At 33.3% G+C, this 24,492-nt stretch overlaps 1 protein-coding gene across 3 annotated transcripts in view; it reads right to left on the bottom strand.

The window, feature by feature from the left end:
- The window catches only part of DPYD (dihydropyrimidine dehydrogenase), a 696,413-nt gene that overhangs the window by 595,654 nt on the left and 76,267 nt on the right, over nucleotides 1–24,492 (bottom strand). For all 3 annotated transcript variants that reach the window (XR_013991662.1, XM_081024809.1, XM_081024810.1), the window contains one exon: nucleotides 10,675–10,757. Coding sequence is in view for 2 of the 3 variants with exons in the window: in XM_081024809.1 (XP_080880935.1) it covers nucleotides 10,675–10,757 (83 nt within the window). In the remaining variant the exon portion in view is untranslated. The remainder of the gene's footprint in view (nucleotides 1–10,674; nucleotides 10,758–24,492) is intronic.

Genomic DNA, 24,492 nt, shown 5'->3' with positions numbered 1-24,492 from the left:
CTTTAGATTTCACAAAATCCAAATATATTCAGCCTATCCATGTGTTGCCCTATCCATGTGTTAGGTAAAATAAACCAAATCCAGGAACCCACTATGGACATGGAGGAGGAATACGAGCCTTCCTATAACAGAAATGATAAAAACAAGATGTTCTCCTCTGAATAGACGAAAAGACGATGGTCTTGTATCTGATGTTTTGGAGGCATTGTGCTTTCGAGAGTCCTATTGATTCATTGAGTGAAAGAAAACTTGGAGAAATATGATTATGATAAGATCAAGAATTATGATTAAAATAGAAAGCTAACACATTTGTTCTGAATCCAATTTTACAGGTCGAACTTCTCATATGATTAAAAAACAAATACAGACACACAGAGGCATTTATGATTATGTAAGTAATTTATGATTGTGTTTGAAATCTAAAAATATGTTGCAAATGTTAAATCATCTATAATCATTATTAAACAACCTGCTGATTTCACTTGAAGTATTTTTTTAATACTTTCTTGTTTTATTCATTTTACATTTTTCTTCAACATTACCTGAAGTTTTCTCACAGCCTTACATTTGTTTTCTAGACTACTTATTTAATTCACTAGTCATAAATATTTGTTAGGTTAGTGCAAAAGTAATTGCAATTTTTGCCATTATTTTTAATCTTTTAAACCACAATTACTTTTGCACCAACCTAATAGCTGGCCTTCCTCTCTCCTGCACCTTTTTTTACTATTATAAAACAGTTTCATTGAACCTCCTGTATATAAATCTTTGTGACCATAATGGATATTTTGAAAAGCAAAGGGATCCCCAAATTCTAAATGCTGTCATATGTAAGATTTTCTTGACTAGAAGGGGGAGATTTAGATAGAGACAGATAGTGCACATATACAAATACATATACATATACAGAAACACACATTTACACACAGATGATATATGTACATACGTACAAACTTATCTACAAGAAGAAGATTAAATCAGATAATGACAATATTCTTATCTTCAAGTCTTACTCAGATGAACAAAATTACTCATAGAGACAGTCTTTTACTCCAGTTCATGCAGAAGTATCGATTTAAGAAGTATGTGTCCTTAAGTTTACCCACTATGCTTTAAAGGGATGCAAGATTAATATAACTAAAAAATAACAGCTAAAACAATATCTATATACCAGGAGTAACATACCCTTAGGTCAGATTGTAAATGGCCCCAGTATCAATGGATATTAACATAGGAGTAAAACTAAAGATATAATTTTTAGACTAATACATCTAGAAAAGAAAAACTGAAAAAAGACATCCTTTAAATGTCTTTGAATATCACTTCAGACCTCAGTCTTTCAATGAAAAGTAAGATTGCTTAAAAAGAAAAGTAAGATTACTGTTTACATTCTTTTCACCTCTCAAATCTTTGAGTCTAACGTAAAGAAACAAGCACATTACAGCAATTTTAAACTATCGACTTAATATTTAGTATGTGTTGTATCTCTTGAAACTATTTTCCAAGTTTACATAGTTATACTTTAATTTTTAACTCTATGAATGGCTGAGTTTATGGCATACCTACAATTGCTATTACACACACCAGAAAAAAAGCCAGGAACACAAACTGTGCAACTCAACATCACCATCTAGTGACGGAAATCCTAACACGTGACAACGCCAAGCAAAATGGAAGATTAGATATCAGAAACATTCTGATAGTTCACCTGTATAATAATAATCTAAATATAAGAGCTCCCATTGAATAGGATTGGTTCTGCAAGTAAAATACTAATCCCCAATTGGCAATTTTTGTATTCAAAAAATGTAATTTATATTCTTGCCATAGAGAATTTATACCACATATCTGTATTTTTGTGTATTGTTATTGTCAAAATGCTTTGCATAGCATTTTTAATTTTTTCTTAATTAACTATATACTATATGCACCTTTATTTTTCAAAATTTGAAACTCCCTTTTCCAAAGTTATTCAGTTCAAATACCTTCCACTTTCATATATCTACTACACATGGCCCAGTACTGCCTCTAGAACTGAAAATAGGAGAGATATAATGTTAAAAACAGTCCAACTTTTCCCATTGATGTTTAGAATTTATTACAAGGACTAAGACAAGTGCAAAATATGATTATATAGAAATCAAATCACTTTGGCATGATAACAGTGAGGAGTTGGCAGAGATAAGACAACGTGATGAAAAGAAGTTGAGAATTTTACCTCTAAATTCACTGTTATTATACTGTCATCAGAGATTTAAGCTAGAGATTATGCATTCTTTTCTTTCCTGAAATTTTTCTTATGTCATAATTTTCATAAATCCACACAGCTGTGGAACTACAATAAACTCTCTATAAGTTACACAAGAACTATTCCTTATGTTTTTCTACATTCTAAGACTACACTGAACTTTTTTAGTCAATTTCACTATATATGACATATGTAAATTCTTTAAAATAAGCATTACACACTATTAAATAAACATTATGTATACAAATACTTTAAAACTTTGTATTTTCATTTTCTCAATGTTTCATAAATTACAAAGCATTTTCTCCTATATTATCCTCATTCTTCATATGTCCTATATTACAAAATAAATTAAGATTGAACAAAAGATTAATTAGCTAAAATCGCAGTTGGATCTCAAATCTGGTTTGTACTATCTATCCTACTATTCATATCATATTTTTCTTTCCATTTTTTCCATTTCTTACTTGATTATTTTTCTAATCATCTATAATATGCTCCCAGGATAGAAAATTTGGGAGAACAGAAAATTGTAAGCCTTGCAAACAGTTCCTCTGATAAGGGTCTAATATCCAAAATATACAAGGAACTCATGAATCTCAACAACAAAAAAACAAACAACCCACTTAAAAAATGTGCAGAGGACCTGAAGAGACATTTCTCCAAAGAGGATATACAAATGGCAAATAGACATATGAAAAAATGCTCAACATCACTAATCATCAAAGAAATGCAAATAAAAACCACAATGAGATATCACCTCACCCCAGTTAGAATGGCTATCATAAACAAGACAAATAGTAACAAGTGTTGGAGAGGCTATGGAGAAAAAGGAACCCTCATACACTGTTGGTCGGAATGCAGACTGGTGCAGCCGCTATGGAAGGCAGTGTGGAGGTTCCTCAAGAAATTACAAATAGAATTACCATATGACCCAGCAATCCCTCTCCTGGGTATCTACCAAAAAAATTTGAAATCATTTATACATAAAGACATGTGTGCTCCAATGTTCATTGCAGCTTTGTTTGCAGTGGCCAAGACATGGAAACAACCAAAATGTCCTTCGATAGATGAATGGATAAAGAAGTTGTGGTATTATATACACAATGGAATACTATTCGGCGTTAAGGAAAGATGATATAGGAACATTTGTGACAACATGGATGGATCTTGAGAGTGTAATGCTAAGCGAAATAAGTCAGACAGAAAAAGCAGAGAACTCTATGATTTCCCTGATATGTGGTATACAAACCCAAAACAACAAAAGAACAATACAAACAAATCAGAAACAAAAACTCATAGACACAGACAATAGTTTAGTGGTTACCAGAGGGAAAGGGGGTTGGGGAGTGGGAGATGAGGGTAAGGGGTATTAAATATATGGTGATGGAAGGAGAACTGACTCTGGGTGGTGAACACACAATGGGATTTATAGATGATGTAATGCAGAATTGTACACCTGAAATTATGTAATTTCATTAACAATTGTCACCCCAATAAATAAATAAATAAACAAATAAAAGGTTTTAAAAAAAAGAAAAAGAAAATTGTAAGCCTGAAAAAAGTATCTGTAAGCCCATCAACCAGATATAATAACTATTTTGTTATACTTCATTTCTACCTTTTTTCTCTGGATTCTTTATATTTGGTGGAGATTATGTTCTACATACAATTCAGTTTCCTGGTATTTTTCACTGAACATTATAACATGGGGATTCTTAAATCAGTAAACACATCATATTAAAGGTAGTTTTAATATCCAGATTGAATTAATTATGCCACAATTTACATATATAAAATCTTCATTTCCCTCCTTTTTTCCTTAATGGTAGACAATTAGGTTCTATTCAATTTGTTTACCATCATATTCTATAGTTTAAGGAACAGATTCAGATTGTCCATAATTTCCATGTCTTCTGTATAATATATTTCATGAAGTTAAATTATTATGAAGAGGGTAAGTTTATTTTAAGGCTCTTAGTACTTATTGGTACCACCTTTCTTTAAAGACAGCAATCATTTACACTCCTCTTGAGCTCCAAGAATGCAAGTATGGCTCTCTTACCATTCCATCACTAGGTCTCAAAAATCCCCTTGCCACTGAATTGTAGTAATGTCAATAACCAAAAAATTAGTATTTTAAGTATTATGTATTATATACATTATATAATACATATATATTATATATATAATATACATATAATTTTTTGTCATTAGATTTGAATAGTGTCAAGGGTTTCTTAATCATACTTTGCCAATTATCCACTGAGCTCCTAATCTGTTTGAATCTGTTATACACATGGGAACACAAAACATTGATGTTGTCATTTAATTTTGTGATTTTTTTTCATACAAAGAGAAGCAAAACTTAGCTATTTCTTCGACTACTTTTGGCTTATGTTTTTCCCCATCCAAACCTCAAAAAGACAGTCATTTCCATAACCTACTGGACTTTGGCTGTTTCATTTGTTTCCTTTAGTTCTTTCATATACATGAAATTTCCTTTAGCATGTAGGAGGTGAGACTATGAAGCATTTTTTTTCCAAAAATCAAAATAACTGCCTCTTACACCATTTAGTGACTGATTTAGCATGTCCTAGAAGACTTGGGGTACTTTATAATATACTAACTTCGTAAGATGTTCATAGGACTAACAACCACAAACTGGTTGTAGGTAATATATAGAAAAGCTCATGAATTTCCATCTTTATCTTAAATCTGACCACATTACTAAATTATCTTATTAATTCTGAGGGTGTCTTTATTGTTAACTCTCTTGGGCTTTCTAGATATACATTGTGCCTTTGGAGAGTAACAGTCACTTTGTCTCATCCATATCAAGTCATACTTGTTAATTTCGGTTTTCACATCCATTACTATGTTATGAATCCACCTTTTACTCTTTGTTGTCTGAGGAAGTGAAAGTGTGTGTAATGTACGTATATGTGTGATGTGTGTGAATGTGGTTTAGGCTTACCGTCACCACTGCTGAGAATTCCATCAGTAGGAGGCAGATGAATGTCTCTATAGCAATAGAAAAACATCCCTCTGGGGCAACACAATGCTGCCCAAATCACAGTCACTAACCACATGAAACTATTTACATTTAAATTAGAGAAAATTCAATAAATTTAACCATTTGGTTCTTTACCTACACTAGTCACAATTCAAATGCTCAGTAACCACATGTGCCCAATAGCTACTATACTGAAGGACACAGATATAGAACATCTCTATCATAGCAGGAAGTTCTACTGAGCAACACTGCTCTAAATGTCTGCATGAGCCACAGAACACTGGGCAAGAATGACACCCACCCTTTTCTTCTTGGACACACCATATTACAGTCCCCACTGACTCTATTGGAGAAGGATATTTAAATTTTTTTTAATCCCAAAATACATTTCCTTCTGATGCATATTTTTCTAAGCCCAATATTTTCTTAGGCATCTGGTTATACTCTCCTTTCTGATTCGATGCATTATTCTTAGAAATGATATGCCTTCCGATGGCTACAAGTATTAAAATGCTAACAAGTACCAAATGGGCACATTAACCCCTGGTCTTTTTGCTGAACTGTAGTAAATTATTTTCCTTCTGCCTACTGCAAATTTGTACGTGAGTTTACTATAGCTTTCTCAAATTAATTTGAAAACCAAAATCTTTTTCCTTAATTCTCTTCATTTTTCTCTTTCCCTCTCTCAATGAATGCATATCCAAATACTCAAAATAAAAACATTTGACTTGCGTTTGATAAGTCTCCTTCTTACCTTTATCTTTATCAATAATCCAACAAATAATTACTAAGCACCTACTATATGCTAATAGTATGTGATGAGGCAAAAATGGGTTAATAAATGTGACCCTGAAGGGGGACTGCCCAGGCCTGCAACTCCTCCCCAGGAACCACCGGCTCATCCCCTAGAAATAAATCAAAGATGTCCAAACTCTCCTAATAAGAGGAGATAAGACCCTAACTGGAGTAATCTGGTTTTGACACCTGCGCAAACTGTTGAAATCTTGTCTGTTACTTGAACTCTAGTCTCGTTACAATACAATTAAAATAAAAAGAAATATTAAGGCTTCTCCCACTACCCAAATGGGTTTTCTGTATGCATTCTGGCTAAGAGCATGCACAGAAAGAAACTAGTTATATAACCAACATGTCAATCAAATGACCTCAGTCTATACGTCACATCTCCTAATGTAAGGAAATTTACCTACCATTCCCAATATAAGAAAAAGCTAACCTAAAGTAAGGGGCAGTTGTCTGCCCCTGCAACTTCTATGCCAGCATCTTTCTCCTTGAATAAAACTTCCTTGCTCTCCTCATTTCAGGCTGAGTCTATGAATTTCTTTACCTTTTACGAATGACCAGAGGTTAATTCCAATGATACAACATATGGTAAGGGTAAGAATACAAAGGAGAAGCAAAATAGCAACCCTCCTGCCCTCATAGGATTTACTATCTACTAGGACACACGAATAAATTCGATTTTATTCCAAAAGCAGAAGAAAACTTTAAAAGCTTTTAAACACACAGGTTAAATAAGATTTATAATTTATTGAGATTATTAAGTCACAAAGTCACATCAGGTTTATGTTCTAAAATTTCTAAATTTCTCAAATTTCTCTCCCCTCTGTTGACCTTGACACCCCCCTACCTTTATCTTAGTGGGGTCACTGATCTCTCTAGCTCTCTCATTCCCTCCACGCTCTGCTGTGAAAATTTTTAAATTATTTTTTCCCATCTTGATTATGGACTAAAACCTAGTCAAACACCTGCTTTATTTAGCCAGCACACTCCAGTGTAAGCTGTAGCTCCTTGTCTTTTCATATAGCCAGCTAGAGGACTGGGGGATTAGGGGAAGAGCGGGAGGCGTCTGAAATGATTCATGGCAAAGAAGGGCCAGGAAGAGGGACTGGATGAGGTGGCAGAGAACTGAACAAGGGCAGAATCCTCTCTTTTTTGTTCTAAGTTCATCCAAATAAGAGAGCCTTAATCAACAAGAATGTATACTCAACTTGGAGAAAGGACCCCGAAAGAGTAGCCATGAAAGGTCAGCCTTCAGATTCAGTCCAGTTCCACTCCAGCTTGTTCAGACTAGACATACTCAGGAGTAGAGCACCACTGTGGGTGACTGGAAGCACCCGAGGGCTGCCACAGAGACTAAGTAGTGAGAGAAGAGGACTCTTCCATAGCCAAGCTATTCCCTGACCTTGGATCTACAGAAAGCTAGGGTGGAGTTTTGGGCCCAGGGCAACAAATTAGTACTGGGGGTCTGAGTCTTCACATCAAGCATTTGATTTTTGTACCTGTCTCCTCCACTAGACTGTCAGCTCCTTGAGAGCAGGGACTGTATCTCATTTATATCTGTAACCCCATTATCTGATATATTACAGAAACTCAATAAATGTTTATTAAATAAATGACTGGCTTTATCCATCCCTACATTGTATCTTCTTCCCCTACTAGAATTCTACGGAGCTATAAAATTATCTTCATAGTTCTTATATCTAATCTTCTCATCCCTTTCTTAAAAACCACAATGATTCCCTGAAACAATTTAAATTCTTTATCATGGCAAACTACATGTTAGGAAACTGGCCTCTAGAATATGGCAACAAAACACATTTCCAACAAGGCTCCTGAGACCAGCCCCTGTGCTAACTGAGGTTTTTGGCAAACTATTCATACCTGTCTCCCACTGTCCCCTCTCACACTCTGAGATTCTGATTGCTCTCATTATCCTTGAAAACCTCCTATTGCTCCATTTCCACCCAGGGATTCTTGGCATATAAGGAGAGATATTATTGCCTATAAAACTTTGCCTATGTCAGTTTTGTGGGAAAACTTATATTCAAAAAAGCTTTAAAAATTGTGCTCTATATCAGAGCACTTACTGTTCCTGGAATCCTCCGTGCACCTACATACCTCCATGCCTTTGCCCCAAACTGTTCCCTCTACCTGCAACACTGGCCATCTTTCAAGGCCTAGATCAAATTTCTCATCCTCTCTATGGTCTTCTCTGATCCAGACACCCTTCATGTAAGGCAAAAATTGATCATAGATGAGAGAGCAATTAATTTTTGCCCCTTCATGCATTTTCCTCTTACTCTATTAGTCACACGGCATTATAATTTTTTGTTTATGTTTCCATAATCTCACATGTAAAAGAATGAGCTCCTGCTGAATTTTCTAAAGGCAGGAAAAAAAAAAAGTGCCAGGCCCACAGTATACTAAATTGTTAAATGTTTTTGGTTACTAAATTATTCAATTCTGTTGAGTGAATGTAAACATTACCAATAATATGTCTGTATATGTGTGCAATATATGCAAACTATGCAAAAAAGTACATTACACAGCCATATAATTAAATGCTGATTGAAATTATCTAGACTAGTACTGCTTTATCTCATAGCATGGTGCTACAGAGGTTACTCCAACTGAGTAATACTTGTTTTTCTCATTAGTTCATCTCTACTTTTTAAAAAGCAAAATATCCTAGTATTTTTCAAAATGGCAATTATTACAAAATTTGGCAGAATTTAATAATCTCTCCACACACATTTCTCCCATAATTCAATTTGTTTTTTCTTAATGACAAATTTTCTATACTAATAACATGTTCTTTCCCTGTTCATTATAGTTCCCTCTCACATCTATTTTCATTCATATTGTCTCTCTGCAATTCTTTTGGCCTTCAATTCTTTCATTCTTTTCGTCTTCCTACACGTCTATGTGTTCACTTTAAACTGAGAATAGATACAAAAATGCAGAGAATAACTAGCTTTCTAAATAAATATTGGTGTGCATGCTTAATATATTCAAAATTATTAAAATAGGCATACACAAAAATGATGTGTTCAATTTATAACTGTGGTAGTTTTAGACAGAGGATAAAGACTATATTGAAAAATAGAAGTTCATTCATAATTTCTGCATTGACCTTTTCCACAATATACTCTACACTTCATTTTTAATCCACTACTATTATCAATAAGTTTAACTTTCTGAGGATGTCTGATTGCATTTAATAGATATAAATTCTCTATTGTGTACTCAGTTTTATTTCCCCCCCTTTTTTTTTATTAGTAAAGACATTAGCAACAAAATAGGCTCACTTGCTCCATCTGGTAATTTCTCTGTACTAGTAATATATTATTCCTCTTTTTGTGACATCATAATCATCTATACAGAAGTACCATGTATCTTTGTGTAGAAGCTACTGTTTCCATTAAATTTAATTACCTCCCCCTGTGGTTTTAAATAGAAGTGGCTTCAAAATGAGGGTAGCTTCTATTAAATTTAATTACTTTCCCCTGCTGCTTGCATGGTAAAAGAGAGGTTGCTAAATGAGAGCAGCTTCTAAACTAAAGTATATGGTAACAGTGTGCTAGCAATAACAAAATTGTACTCAAACTACTCTTCTAGGAAATCTCGTGGTTTATCCTTTCTTTTATTTTAAATTTTTTTTTGCCTTGATTTAAGATCCTAAAAAAAATGAGCATTAATAGGAGATATATTTTTAAATGTATATATTTATTTATTTTGGATGTACTATATATATATATATATATATATATATATATGAATCAATTTTAATTTCATAAGCTAAATAAAGGTAAATATACTATTTCTGCACCATGGTATAGGAAATTATCCCACTCAAAGGTTCAACTCAGAACATTTAAGTTAATATCATTTGTTATTGTTTTATAGCTATAACAATAATGAGTTTTATTTCTCACACATATTTAATGTCTAGTAAAAAACAGTCCTTGATTCTGATCAGATAGATTTAAAGACTGCTTTCTAAAACTTATTAAAAAGGCATCAAGTTTGGGATGAAATTCAGAGAAATATTCATAAATAATAATGTTAAATTGTGAAAAAAGAGAAAACATCAGGCGTATTATAGGCTGCTTTCTTTGAAAAAAATCCATATGTTCTATAATAGTGTGAAGATGTAAATCAGTTTAAAAATATGATGATATAATCCTGTAAAATGTAACATAATATGAAATTTTAAGTGCCTCTTTTTTAATTAAATATTAATTAGGAGGAAATACTATTCAGTTAATACTACTACCATTGTATTGTTTATTTTTTTATATATAGACAGAATTTAGATGAACAATATTTCCATTCAATCACACAGTTTAGTATAAATATAAAACAAGACACCCCTTAAGCATTTTAAGTAACAAATTAAACATTTACATTTTTTACTGTGCACTGAGGCTTAACATTTATGCAGCTTCAAAACCAAAGTACAGCCTCAAGGGAAGTCTCTCCACTGACAAATTAATACCTTAGAGAACAGAGCTGAATGGTGGCAATGAACTCATTTGTTCCCCCAATAATGAAGAATGACTTTTTCTTTACCACATCTGTGACTGTTGCTATGGTGACTCAGACTTACCTCATTGCTTCTCTGAGAGCTCCTCTCTCACCAAGAGTCGTGTGCTTGATGTCATCAAAATTATTCTCTAGTTTCTCGCAATTCTGCAACATATTAAAAAAATGCATTAATCCTCCAACATCCTGAGATAAAATTATATCTATGCAATTATGTAAAAATATAATTGATTATATAGATTATGGGCTCATGAAAGATATGCATACGACTTTAATTGGGTAGGATTCATTAAAATTGACAGTGTGAATTCAACAATAACAAAATAAAAACCTCTTATGATACAGCTGTCACAGTAGTCTTTTTTTTTACCAATTTTCCAAAACTGGGAAAATAGAAGAAATTAGTATTTCTTATCGAGTTTGGGGGAATAAAAATCAGTTCTCTGAAATAATCTTGAATATATCAAAGCCAATTTAAATTCACAAGAGAAAGTCAATAAAGTTTGAAATCACAATAAACTGTATATGATAAATATTTAATTCTAAATAAATTAGCATTTACTGAGATGAAAAGAGAGAGCCAAGGTATAATATGATACTAAAAGTTCCAACATTTTGGAATATAAATTTTGTAACATCTTTAAATAACAATTGTATACATAATGTATACAATTTTAAACACACGCACTTCTTATAATTAAGTGACATATATCAAGTTCTTAGCATCAATGATCTAAATTTTCTAAAAGTTTTTTATTTTATTTTATTACAATTTTAACTATTTTTTATTTAAAACTAACTTAATCTTACATGACCTTAGTAAGTTTTGAAAATATAATTTTAGACTAAATAAATCCATATGAATCTTTGGCACTTTAAATTTCATGTAGAATTTAGTAGTACTTAAGTAATAACATATATGAACTGACTGTTTCAGTTAACAAACAGGAAAACTAAATAAAATTTTAAATCTTAATGTGTTATTTCCAGTCTCAAATTGTAAATAATATGCTGCATTTTAGAAAATTACAGAATCTAGATTAATAATTTCCAATGTGCAAGAATTAATTTATTTAAAACCTACGGGTATGTATACTACTACATTCACCTCGATTTTTCAGTCAGACAAATTAAGGCAAAGATCTATTTTGACACATATTTATATACTTTATAATGAAAATTACCAAAAAGTATCTAAAATAATTTGAATTGTGAATAACAGTCCTCTTTTAGATATGTAAATTGGAAATAGCATCTTGTGCCCTTTGTCTTTTCTCTTTTTTAGTAGTGTCTTTTCATGAAGAGAACTTCTTATTTTTAATGAGGCCCAATGTATTATTGCTTAAATTTATGTTTAGTGCTTGTGTCCTATTTAAGAAACTTTTGACTTCCTCAAGGTTATGCATAGATCTTCCTGTATCTTATTACAAAGCTTTATTATTTTACATTTCACATTTAGATGTGCAATCTATCTGGGATTGATATTTATATGTGGTGTAAGTTAGGAAATCACACCATGTAGGTAATCAATTAAATTGGTACTATTTATTGAAAAGACCATCATTTTCCCCACTATAATTCAGAATCATCTTTCCATAGAGTAAGTCACATTGTGTATGGTGTCTGTTTCTAGAGTCCATTACGGCCAACTGCTCAATTTCTTATACTATGCCAGTATCACACCATTTAAATTACTAATGTACATAATAAATTTAAAACTCCCACAAATAAATATGAAAAAGACAAATAACTCAATGGGCAAAAGACTTATAGAAACACTATGTAAAAGAGAATATCCAAATAGCTAATTAAAAAAAGAAAGAAAAAACATACTCAACATCATTAGTCATGAGGAAGATGCAAAGTTAACCTAAGGGACACCACTATACACTTTGGAAATGCCTAAAATGAAAAAAATAGATCACGGAAAGTGTTTTGTTTTGTTTTGTTTTGTTTTTAGTATAAAATGCAACTGAAGTACTACTAATGGAAATGTAAATTGTTACAACAACTTTGTAAAGCGATTTGGCAGCACTTTCAAAAGCTTAACATTCACACCTCAGAATACACTCAGAACAAACGTATAATATGCTCACCTAAAGTCTTTTACAAGGATTTTAATAGTACCACTGTTCAGAATAGCTCAAAACTGGAAACAAATCAAATGCACATCAAGATGGAATATATAAATATTAGTATATTAATACAGTGGGAAGCTGCATAGAGAATAAACAAATTATAGCTATGTGGAGTAATATAGATGCATCTCACAGACACAGTATTAAGCCAAAAAAGTGACACACAAAAGAACACATGGCAAAATTATTCCACTTACTTGAAGTTCAAAAATAGGCAAAGCTACAATGAATAATCCAAAATTGAAAATAAGGTAATTCCATTTATGAGCATAAAAAAGAATAAAATATTTCCAAATAAATTTAAGAAAAGAAGCATAAGACAAAGGATAAAACATCACCAAAAAATGATACTAATAAAAAAGAAAATAAATGGAAAGACATCCATGTTCATGGATTAGAATACTTAACATGGTTAAAATGGTAGTACTCCCTAAATTAATCTAAAGATTCAATGCAATTCCTGTCAAAATCCCAGGTGAATTTTTTTTGCAGAGTTTGACAAGATGATCCCAAATTTCATATGAAATTGCAAGGCACCCAGAATAATGAAAACATTCTTAAAAACAGAAGAGCAAAGTTGAAGAATCGTACTTCCCGATTTCAAAACTTACTACAAAACTATAATAATTAAGATAGTGTGGTACTGGCATAAGAATAGACATATAGAGCAATATGTAACTGCACAAATATTTGTACACAAATGTTCATAACAGCATTATTCATAAAAGACAAAAAGTAGGAAAAAAACCAAGTCAATCAAAGGATAAATGGAAGCAAATGTGGTATACTGATACAATGGAACATTATTTGGCCATAAAAAGCGAAGTTTAATACATGCTGCTACAACATGGATGAGCCTTGAAAACATTATGCCAAATGAAAAAGCCAGATACTCAAGGCCACAGTGTATGATTCTACCTCTATGAAATTGGCAGTACATATAGGCAAATCCTTACAGACAGAAAGGAGATTAGTGCTTGGCAGCAGCTGGAGAAACAGTGGAATGATTGCTAACGGTAATGGGGTTACTTTTTATGGAGACTAAAATGTTCTGAATTAGTGGTGATGGACGCACAACTCTGAATATACTAAAAACTACTGAATTATACACTTCAAAAGAATGAACTTCATGGCATGTGAATTATACCTCAATAAAGCTGTTATTTTAAAAACAGGCAAAACTAATGAAGATGTTCAAAGTTGGTGGACAGGAACTATAGGAGGCATAAGAAGGTCTTCTGGACACTATCTAATTCATTTTGTGAGAACTCATATGATTAAATACTTAAGATCTGTTTACTGTTCCACATAAAATTATACTGCAATAAAGAAGTTTTAAGAAGAGAGTTGGAACTCTGTTTAAGAAATTATAATGCAATCACATATCACTATAATTAAAATTAAAGAATGCATATAAATAAATTCAAAGTATCAAAAAGTTGGTAAATGTTAGCTACCAGCTAATACTAATAAAATAACACTTTGTTATTTGTTAAAATTCTGTACTAAAAATCCAATTCCTTATCCTGATACGCTTTTGATACTTCATTAATAAAATTATGATCTTTTTCTCTCTATAGTGAATAGTCTTAAAGATGAGCAACTACATTATTTGGATTAAATGGCCTTTGAAGAATACTTTTCCAGTACTTCTGGAATAAAAATAAGTCCAGTTAGAGACCTGGCCTCTAGAGTAGAAAGTATAGTTTTTCTTTATTGTTTGCTTTAATAGTGGCAGTGAGACCAAAAAAAAGGGGGTATGACAAATATAAATTTTTCACTTTACAAACCATAGTGCCCTTTTGAATATTTCTATGGGGATAATTTTTTTAAATAATTTTTTGCTCATAGATGTTTATTGCAGCATTTTCGTGGCAGTGAAATACTGGGTGAAAAATCTTAAACTTTCAACAATAAAGGAATGGTTCAATAAATAGGGCTTTTTAAATTTGAGGATGCTATGCATTTATTACAAATGCTGTTTAGGTGTAATTTTAACAAGCCAATGTTTTTATGACACCATGCAATTTTTTAAAGACACTATAAAACTGAATATCATGTGTGATAATAATTTTGGAAAACAAACAAGCAGAGTCAAAAAGATGAGAAATGAAATAGTTTAACTCAGATTATCTCAGAATGTTGAATAAACAAAGGTGTTTCTTTTTCACTTATACTTTTCATTATTTTCCAAAGTTTCAATTATGGATTTATGTCTCTTTTTGACTTCAAGATAACTCATAAATAAGTAAGATTTTTAAAGATTTGGGAAATATTTGTATATTCCCAGTCAAACATGCTGTTTTCAGAAAATATAACACAACTAAATACATGCTAGTAACAAGAGAAACTAAAACAGGACGGGGCTTTTTAAATATTTCTTAATTCCAATTAAAGACATACTTCACTGATGACAATTTTTGCCTACTTTGATTATTTGCCAATTAATTTATGAAAGTTTTCATATTTTTGTTTGTTTGTTTTATTTTTTTTTAATTCAAGTTTATTGGGGTGACAATTGTTAGTAAAGTTTCAGGTGTACAATAGGATTCAGGTGTACAATTCTGCAATACATCATCTATATGTGACATGAGTGTTCACCTCCCAGAGTCAGTTCTCTTTCCATCACCATATATTTGATCCCTTTTACCCTCGTCTATATATTTCAAATTGTCCCCTCAAAATTTCCAATTAGCAGTTTGTTTTCCAATGATCATCTTTGCAAAATGGAGTCATTGAATAGAAAGAAATCTTTCCCTTGATAGGATATTTTTGTTTTGTATGGTTGGTTTTAAAGAAAACCTTAGAAACTTTTCATTTACCAGAGATTAACAAAATCAATTAACAGTGTATCTGAATCTCTTCATTTTAAAGCAATTGTTTTGAGTTAGGGTACTGACTTTAAGGCTCAGGATGCTATAGGAAATGTGAGATGTAATCATTAAAACCAATGGAAGGGCCTGATAATTGCAATACTGTAATTAAGAGAGAATTTTAAGATCTCAATTTAGCGATTTAAAGTTTCTCTCTAAACTGGAGCAATAATGCCCACAGCAAAAGGAAGTCACAGATAACAAATATTGAAGGCAGCCTGCTACAATAGCATGATACAGTAGCTTAGAATCAAAAGCAAACACATCTTGTCATCACAAAATCCAGGTCTGAAGTCATTTGAGAAAAACTGTAGAATAAAATATAATAAACAAAAATAAAAAATAACCTTTTATTATTTCTTTTTTTTCCCCTTTTTTGAAGATGAAAACTGGAAAACCACTGGACTTATGAGAGGAATTTGGGTAGAAATTTAGGTGCGAACATCTTTTGAATAGATTCAAGAGAAAATTTTACTAGTATGAATAACTTTATCAAGGAATTTTGCTCCAAAAGGGAAAATAAAAATGTGGGACAGATAAAGGGGAAAACGGCAGTCATTAGAGAGTTAAATTTTTATTTTGAGGGGAGAAGAGGGACAGTGAGAGCAGGGGGAGGTGTGCTGGGTGACAGTATAACTGCGTGTGTGACAAAGGGGGTTAGAGAGACAGATTAGTCAAGTATTGAGGGGAAAGGTGTGCTATAGTGTAACTGAGTGACAAACCTAGGGAGGGAAGAGGGACAGTGCAGTCAAGTGGAGGGAGAGGTGGTGTGTGGAGAGTTAAATTTTTAATGGCACAAGTAACATATAAATGATATGCCTGTGCCTCACATATACATCAGCATAATAATATATGCTAATAGTAATAATTTAGATAAGCTTTAATAGAACAGGAGAGGGAAAGAGTTAAACTGCTGCAGTCAAAGTTCTTGAATAAGCAAATGGCAATGGCATCTAGAAGAGAGTGTGAGGATTGATATTCATATGCACACAGCATGCCCACAATAATGGGAGGAAACAAGGAAGGTAGTTAAATAGATATGGAGTTAACAGTTTTCATGTTTGCTTTATTCTCAACGAGATGGGAAGTGATGTTAGAATGAAAATGATACAGAAGTCATTAGGGCTTACAGGAGAAATGAAAAAGCTTGAAGTAGTAATCCAGGAGAGTGAGTGGCTGGCCTAGGGAAAGATTATATGATTTCTGGGCAGCACGAAGCAAGTACCTGAAATTTGTCATAAATTCATCATATAAAAGTCTTAGTCTGTATTTGTGTGTGTTTCAAGTCTCATTCAGTTATACAGATATAGAATCAGAATAGACAAAATGTTGAATTTAAAAGGTTAAAGAGATTAAGTGAAAGTGGGGAAGAAAAGTTTAAAATGAAAATAATTATTTTGATTGGATGATGGGACTTATCTAGGGTAAGGAAAAAAAGAGACGTGATTGAGAGTAAACAAAAATTGATAAATATATGGATAGTTGATGCTATTAGTTATTATTATTTCTTGTAATTTATAAATCCTTCCAAAAATGTTAATCTGATTAAATTTTTGGAAAGGTAATTTTACAGTAAAATCTATGTGTAGACAGCCTCTTAAAAAAACAGAATTCTTGAGGGAATTTTACTGCTTTAGATTTATATTTTAAAAAATTATAAAGATGATTTAGGAATGTCAAAAGGGGCCAGATGTTACTATAAAAAATATTTTTGCCTCCTTTTCTATATGGTGGATTGAGAACATAAGGAAATAATACACACAATTTTTCATTTTTCTGTTTTTTGTTTTTATTTTGGCCCTGAAATTCCTCATCACCTTCCTCCTCTTCACCTTCTGCATTGTAATTTATACTTTATCTTGGCCTCTACAGCTGTAGAAGAACAAGTTTATAAAAGACATTAAAGAAGAAACGAAAAACAAAAGTTCACGGCCACTAATCCAATGCCAACAGAAGCCCTCAATCTGGGATGTGGAAAAAGGAGAAACTTTATTCAGATGAACATTTTGCAAACCAGGAAGATGTAACCTCTGGAGGAAATCAAAGTGCACTCCTCTGAGACAAAGAGGTGGCCCATTTATATAGAAAAAGTTCCTGACATGGTCCCTGATTGGTCCATTTCTATGTAAATGAGGAATCCAGATTTGTACAATCTGATTGGTCCATATAGCACTATCCTGATTAGTCGAAATTGTGCATTCTGATTGGTTGTTATGAAGCTGCTCTGATTGGTCAGTAAAGATGCAAAAGATCTAATTGTTATCTTGACCAAAATTACTTCTATGTCCTGAAATGGAAATCAAATCCGAGATATATATATAGATATGTATGTCTATATATATCTATATATATGTATGTCTATATATATATATCTATATATATCTATATATCTATATATATCTATATATAACTATATAGATATATATAGATATACATATATAGACATATAGATATATAGATATATATATATGTTCCCCCCAAAAAAATATATAAAAGTGCCAAGAAGATACAAGAATTGAATTCTAATTCAGACATAATGAGATATACATCTCAAGCAACATCTTTATTTGCTCATCATCTCCATAAATAAAATTAAGCCTCAGATACATTGAGTGAGAGGCAAACAGATTCACTGTCATGTCTACTATGAATAATATTTTCCTAACATTGAGGACAACTATATGTAAAGTGAGCCAATATCCTCCTATCAAAGTCTATTTTCAGAACAGCTCATGAGTATGAATCTGAGAAAAAAACTCATTTTTAAGTAACCGATATCAATTATGTTGTTCATCCTAGTGGATTCTATGTTAGGAGGACTTTCCCAGAACACAATTTCAGGCATAGGCAACTTTTTTTCCAGGATATAAAAAACTACCAAACAATTTTTAAAAATTACCTTGTCCGTGGTGATAATTTACACTTCCAACTTTTAATTGCATCATAATTTCCTCTGAACAAAACAACTGCAGGAAAATGCTGCAACTATCATAGCAGAAGCAAGGTGGATATGAGTTGTGGAGGAAAGAAGCAAGGGAAAGGCAGAGTAAATGAAAGTGAAGAGAGGACACAGGGAGAGAATAAATGAACTACTTCTCAGATTAGCAAATACAACAAGAAGAAAAATCAGTGATTAGTAATAAAACTGGAATAAGAAGCAGGCCTACTAACCTGGACACTGTGGATCAGCAAGTTGGGAGCACAAAGGAAAAATAGAAGAACATAAAAAGTATTAAATTTAGTGCTGACTATATATTCCATTTGCCACAACAGGCAAAGATTATCCCTACTTTAATTAGAAGGAAACTGGAAATTCATATTAGCAATCATGGTAAATGTTACAAATTTTTGGCATATATGGAAGAATAATAGGAAACTAGCTAACATTGAAGGCTTACTGTGTTAGACATTTTTCTAGGAACTCTATCCATTCAATTTGCAGAAGAACCATAGATATCTTTACTTTACAAATGAGGAAATTGGCTCAGGGAGATTAAGGTAATTTGCCTCAAGTCATATAGATATTAAGGGACAAAGCAGGGATTTGAACCCAAGTAGTCTGTCCACAGAGTCAGACTCAAATCCCCTAGAGACTGACAACTTCAAAAGAGTAAACTAAATAAAGTGAATGTAATAAAGTTTGAATAGGTCCTTCATTAGGTGTTCATTGTTAAATTTGGGCACTAGACTGGATGGATAATAGCCTACCAGTAAAGTGAGTGGGGTAGGCACAAGTTCTTGCAGAATTCTTATTTCTGTCTATATGTGTTATACTTTACAATACAGAAAAATAAGGAATCCAATATACACATGTTTAGGCCAAATTAATACCCATAAATATTTTGCATGCAACAGTCTTTCTTTGGGTTTGTGATACCACTGTGACAAATATAATAAGCAATTAAATTCCCAAGTGCTTAGGTTTTGGCAACAATTAAATTAGAAACTAGAAACTAAGCATCAAAAAGAACTGGTTCTGGTGGCCTCCAGCCAAGTGAATCCCCATGGGTTGAGGGAAGGAAGGTCTAGAGTTTCAACTGTGATAGATTTTATATCTCTTCTGTGTTAAGAACTGTATACAAGTATAATAACACAAATGAGTAGAATATCAACAGAAACACAGGAGCAAAATAACACACTAGGAAATAATCTGAATGCTGAGAAATTTAAATACGATAACTGAGTCATCTTTGTTTAAACTAAAACAAACAATAACAAATTGAACCAAATATCTACTGATTCGTATGCTGAATGAAGCAGCAAAGCAGCAAACCAATAGCAAATTACATTATTAAATGAAAGAATTCATAATTACTACTGGACTTAATTTCCATAGGACTGAATTTCCTTTATGAAATAATCACAATAACTAAAACTAAACATGTTGGATCTGAGATTTATATACTAACTTAAAATTTTTAAATTAGATAACTAATTTTAATAAATGAGAAAACTCAGTTCTACACTATTGAGGTCACAGAGAGTTAACAGCACAGCTACTACAACCTGAGTCTCGGAATTATTAAATAACAAAAGCTCAAGCTAATCAATTAAGTTTCAAATCAGAAAAAAAATTATTGAAAACCTACTATTTGTCAGGCATCATAGCAAGTTCCAAGGATATAAAGGTAAATAAGATAAGACACCAAGTTGATCACAATCTAGTGAGAATACAGAAAAGAGAGGAATTAATCCTCCTGGCGTAGAGATGTCTGTGAGTTTATTACTTCTGAAAGTGTCTTTGAAATGAGTCAAAATTCTTCAGATTAAGAAAAACAAAAGGCTAAGGTAGTAGAATTGGCTCTAGCCTTACAAATCAGTGTCATAACCTATAAACTAGGTGTGCTTAAGAAGATTACTTAACTCAGTTTATTCTATATGAAATATACTTACCTTCTAGAGTTGCCAGCAGAATTAAAGGAGATAATATATGGAAATCACTCACTACATTGAACAAATACAAGGTTTTCAATAAATGATGGAAATGGTGGAGGAAAATAATAAAGATGAAGAACAGGAAGAGTGTCCATAAATCCCACCCTTTTCTTAATGGATCAGATTTTATGGAGTAAGATAGAAAAAATGTGCATTCTTCATGTGGTCCTAGTGATTCTTATGAATAATAAAGTAAATTAAGTACAGCATTTATAAAGAAAGATTTTTAAATTTTTGTTTGTAAGAACCCTATGAAAGTATAATAAATATCCTGCACATTTCCTTTTAAAAATTAAATATTTAAAACAATACATATGCACATACATACAATATACCATATACACTTTCAGTGGGCAAATGGATGCCCTGAAACCCATCTGTGGAGCTATGTCTATACTCACAACATTTTAATACCAAGATGGATGATTTTGCAATGGACCTAGATGATATGGAAATGAAAGTTACAAATATAACCAGTTATATTTTTTGTCCATAACCAGTTGTCCAGTAACTTGAGAAGCAAGGGGTCCAATAGTTGGCAAATTTCTGTTAATGTTGGATAATGACACTTAAATTCAAGTATTCAAAATACTAATAAAAAATATAATATGAAAGTCAATCCCTTTACCAAGCTAGAAATGAAAGCCAGTCATTTACTCATACATTCATTCAATATTTATTTAGAATCTAATAGGTGCCAGATACTACATTAGTCACTAGGAATATGAAAGCTTAAACAAACAAACAAACAAACAAAACAAACAAAAAACCTCTTCTTTTTCAAAAAATAAAATTCCAATGCAATAAGGTAATTATCATCAGGCAAGTTTGCCCATGTCCAGTGGGAGAATCATTGCCATATATTAATCATGTATTAATGATCACTACAAATCTCAGATGGTTGGAAGCCTGCAGCATACTATATTCTGAAGGACCCATAGGGAATTATCACCAATTATAAATTTACATTTTAAAATCAGAAGAATTAGAGTAAAATAGCACACTCCATGTTTTACTACTAGAATTCTAAGGTGATTTAATGTTGATTAATGTAATAGTTTTCTTTAGGCAGTAAGGTCAATTGGGAAAAGATAATAACGGCACATATGTTTCTCATGCAGTTAGAAATTCCTAAGGTCTAGAGAATGAGTCAGTTAGGTGAACTTACTGTTCCGGTAAAATGTCATATTTTAATTCTGCGCTCAATGAAAAAGCCTCAAAACTAGCCCACTGAAGTTCTTTACAAGTCAAGTAAGAAATAATTATGATATTCAGATTTTTAAAAATTCCAGATGAACATTCTAATACCAATATGTGATTTCCAGTTCTAATCAAGAGATTCATATTTCAATAGATAATTGCTTTTCCCTTCGGTATGTCTTAGCTACTCTAATCCTTTCAGGGAACATTAAGACATAATCACATTTAGCTAAAGTCATTTCACTAATGGTGGCCAGCTTAAAATCCGGCCCTGTCTAGTAGAATCTAATGTGAGTCACAGTAAAATAGAATATAATAGAAGAAATAGAAGCTGTGGAGATACTAAATTTGTTCTTCAGTTCCAGCTTTCCAACTAAACTGCTTACGTCTTCTTAGGAAAATGTGTAACATCTCAATCTGCAAATATTCCCTCATGAAATGAAGATATAAGTGAACATGATCAAAGTAACGATACTTATTTCAAAGTACTGTCGTGAGGGTAAATTAAATGAGATCATGTATGTGAAAATATATTCTAAACAAGAAAGCACTGTTCAAATATCACTATACATTTGTAAATGGCTAGAACAAATCTCATTTGCAGGTTCGTAGTCTAAATCAAAATGTATTTTAGTTATATTTACTTTGAGATATTTTAAGAGTTCAACTCTCATTCATGGTAAGAAGTAAGTAATATTTTAGTACTTTCCTAATATAAGCAAAAATAAAAAAAAGAAACAGTTCTGCTGATTTCTATCTGCTGATCATCAATTCCTATATCTGAAGGAGAGCAACAAAATTCAAGATTAAGTATTCACTTTTTAACTTAATTTCTTATTCAAACTTATCACACAGTTATTTATATAATACTGGGTTACGTTTTGATTGGGTCTCACATGGTTTACAAAATAATCAAACAAACTGCAGTATGATTATTTTAACAAGTATTGTGGAGTACTATGTGTCATGTACTGCCAATCTCAAATCACCACCCATATCTTAATATGTGCTTTTTAGAAGTCATTTTATTTACTGATTAACCTAATCTTGACAAGGGGAAGGCTTTCAAAGAGCAGTCTAAATAAGAAAATCTAGAGAACCAGGAGGGATGCCTCAGCCATGGAGGTCCCCCCCCCAAGAGAGACAAGGGACCCCAGCCCTATACTGGCCTCCCCAGCCCAAGTTCTGGTGTTGGGAGAAGCCCCCACAACATCTGACTGTGGAGAACAGTGGGGATTCCAACCATCGGGGTGGGACAGAGGGCAGTAGAAAACCCAGTCATCCTCTTGAGGGCCCACTGCCAAACTCTCTCGCTCCCAGGAACTCACCTTGGGCTCTGGTAGAGGGATGGTGACTCGAGGGTGTCAGAGACATTCACAAGCAGACTGAGTTGTGTAGCGTGGGGGCGAGGGCTGGAGAACAGTCAGCATTTTTCTGTGTGGGGTCCTTCCCCTGTGCAGCCATCAAGCTGTTGCCATCTTTCCTGTGTTTCCTGTGTTGAGCCCTCCCCCTATGCTTATGGCCAAATCTAAATCTGATTGGTCTGGTGAGCTCCACAGCTCTTCCCTGCTAACTCACTGGGATACCACTCCACCCAAGTCTCTGAATGCTGGAGGTACTTCCTCCAAGAGCAGACAGCCCTGTCCACATTTCACTCTTTTATTGAAAAACTATCAGAGTCTGACAGACCCCAGGCAGGTGGCAACTGGCCTCAGTTTGCACTGAGACTTTTGCTGAGTAGCTGCAGGCTCAGCACTGGCACCAAACCAAAATCTACATTAATCTGGTGACCACAATTCTTCACACTCTAGTGACTCGCTGAGATGCTGCCTCCACCAACCTGCACACTGTATGAGGCTTTATGAGGGGCTGAACCTTAGGGAGCTCACAGGTGGCAGCAGGCGCCAGGGTGTCCTGGCATTTTGCAGAGCTACCCCAGGCCCAGTACTGGTAGCGGATATCCTCAGTTTGCAGAGTGGGCTCTCCCATGTGCCTGCAGGGTTAACATAAGCAGCAAACAACTACAAATCACTTTGTAGCTCTTATCAGCTAGTCTCCAAACAGTAACAGACAGTAGGTGACCTGGGCCTGCACTGGAATCCCTCACAAGAAACCCAGAACCAACATACTTGGAGGTTGGCTACACACGACAGCAGAACATCATCCAATTAACCCCACAATTGGGACACCCAGAAGGTGGTCTTAACAGGCACCAGAGCCCACTGGCACAAATACCAATCAATGGGGTGAGCCCCCCACACAGCAGGCTGTAAGCTGTGGAGGTAGCCAAACCCCACAGTTAATCACGCTGAGGGTCAATCCCACCCACTGACCTGCCAATAGCAACCAAGGCTCAACTATAACAGGAGGTCACACATAACCCACACAAGGGACACTCCTGGACCACCCGATGCAGGTGACCAGGAAGACTGTGCCACTGATCCCCACAGGGCACCTAATACATAAGGCCACCTGCCCAAGACTGGAGGATGCAGCAGATCTACCTAATATATAGAAACAAACAGAAAGGCACCCTAAATGAGGAAACAAAGAAATACAACCCAAATGAAAGAACAGGAAAAAACTCAAGAAAAAGAACTAAACGAAACGGAGGCAACCTATTAGATACAGAGTTCAAAACAATGGTTATAAGGATGAACTTAGTGAGAACTTCAACAAACAGACAGCAAGCATTAAAAAGGATATAGAAACAATAAAAAAGAATCAGTCAGATGC

Source organism: Rhinolophus hipposideros, assembly GCF_964194185.1.
Source record: "Rhinolophus hipposideros genome assembly, chromosome: 19".
NCBI classification, from domain to species: domain Eukaryota; kingdom Metazoa; phylum Chordata; class Mammalia; order Chiroptera; family Rhinolophidae; genus Rhinolophus; species Rhinolophus hipposideros.
This window is presented reverse-complemented; position numbering and strand designations above follow the sequence as displayed.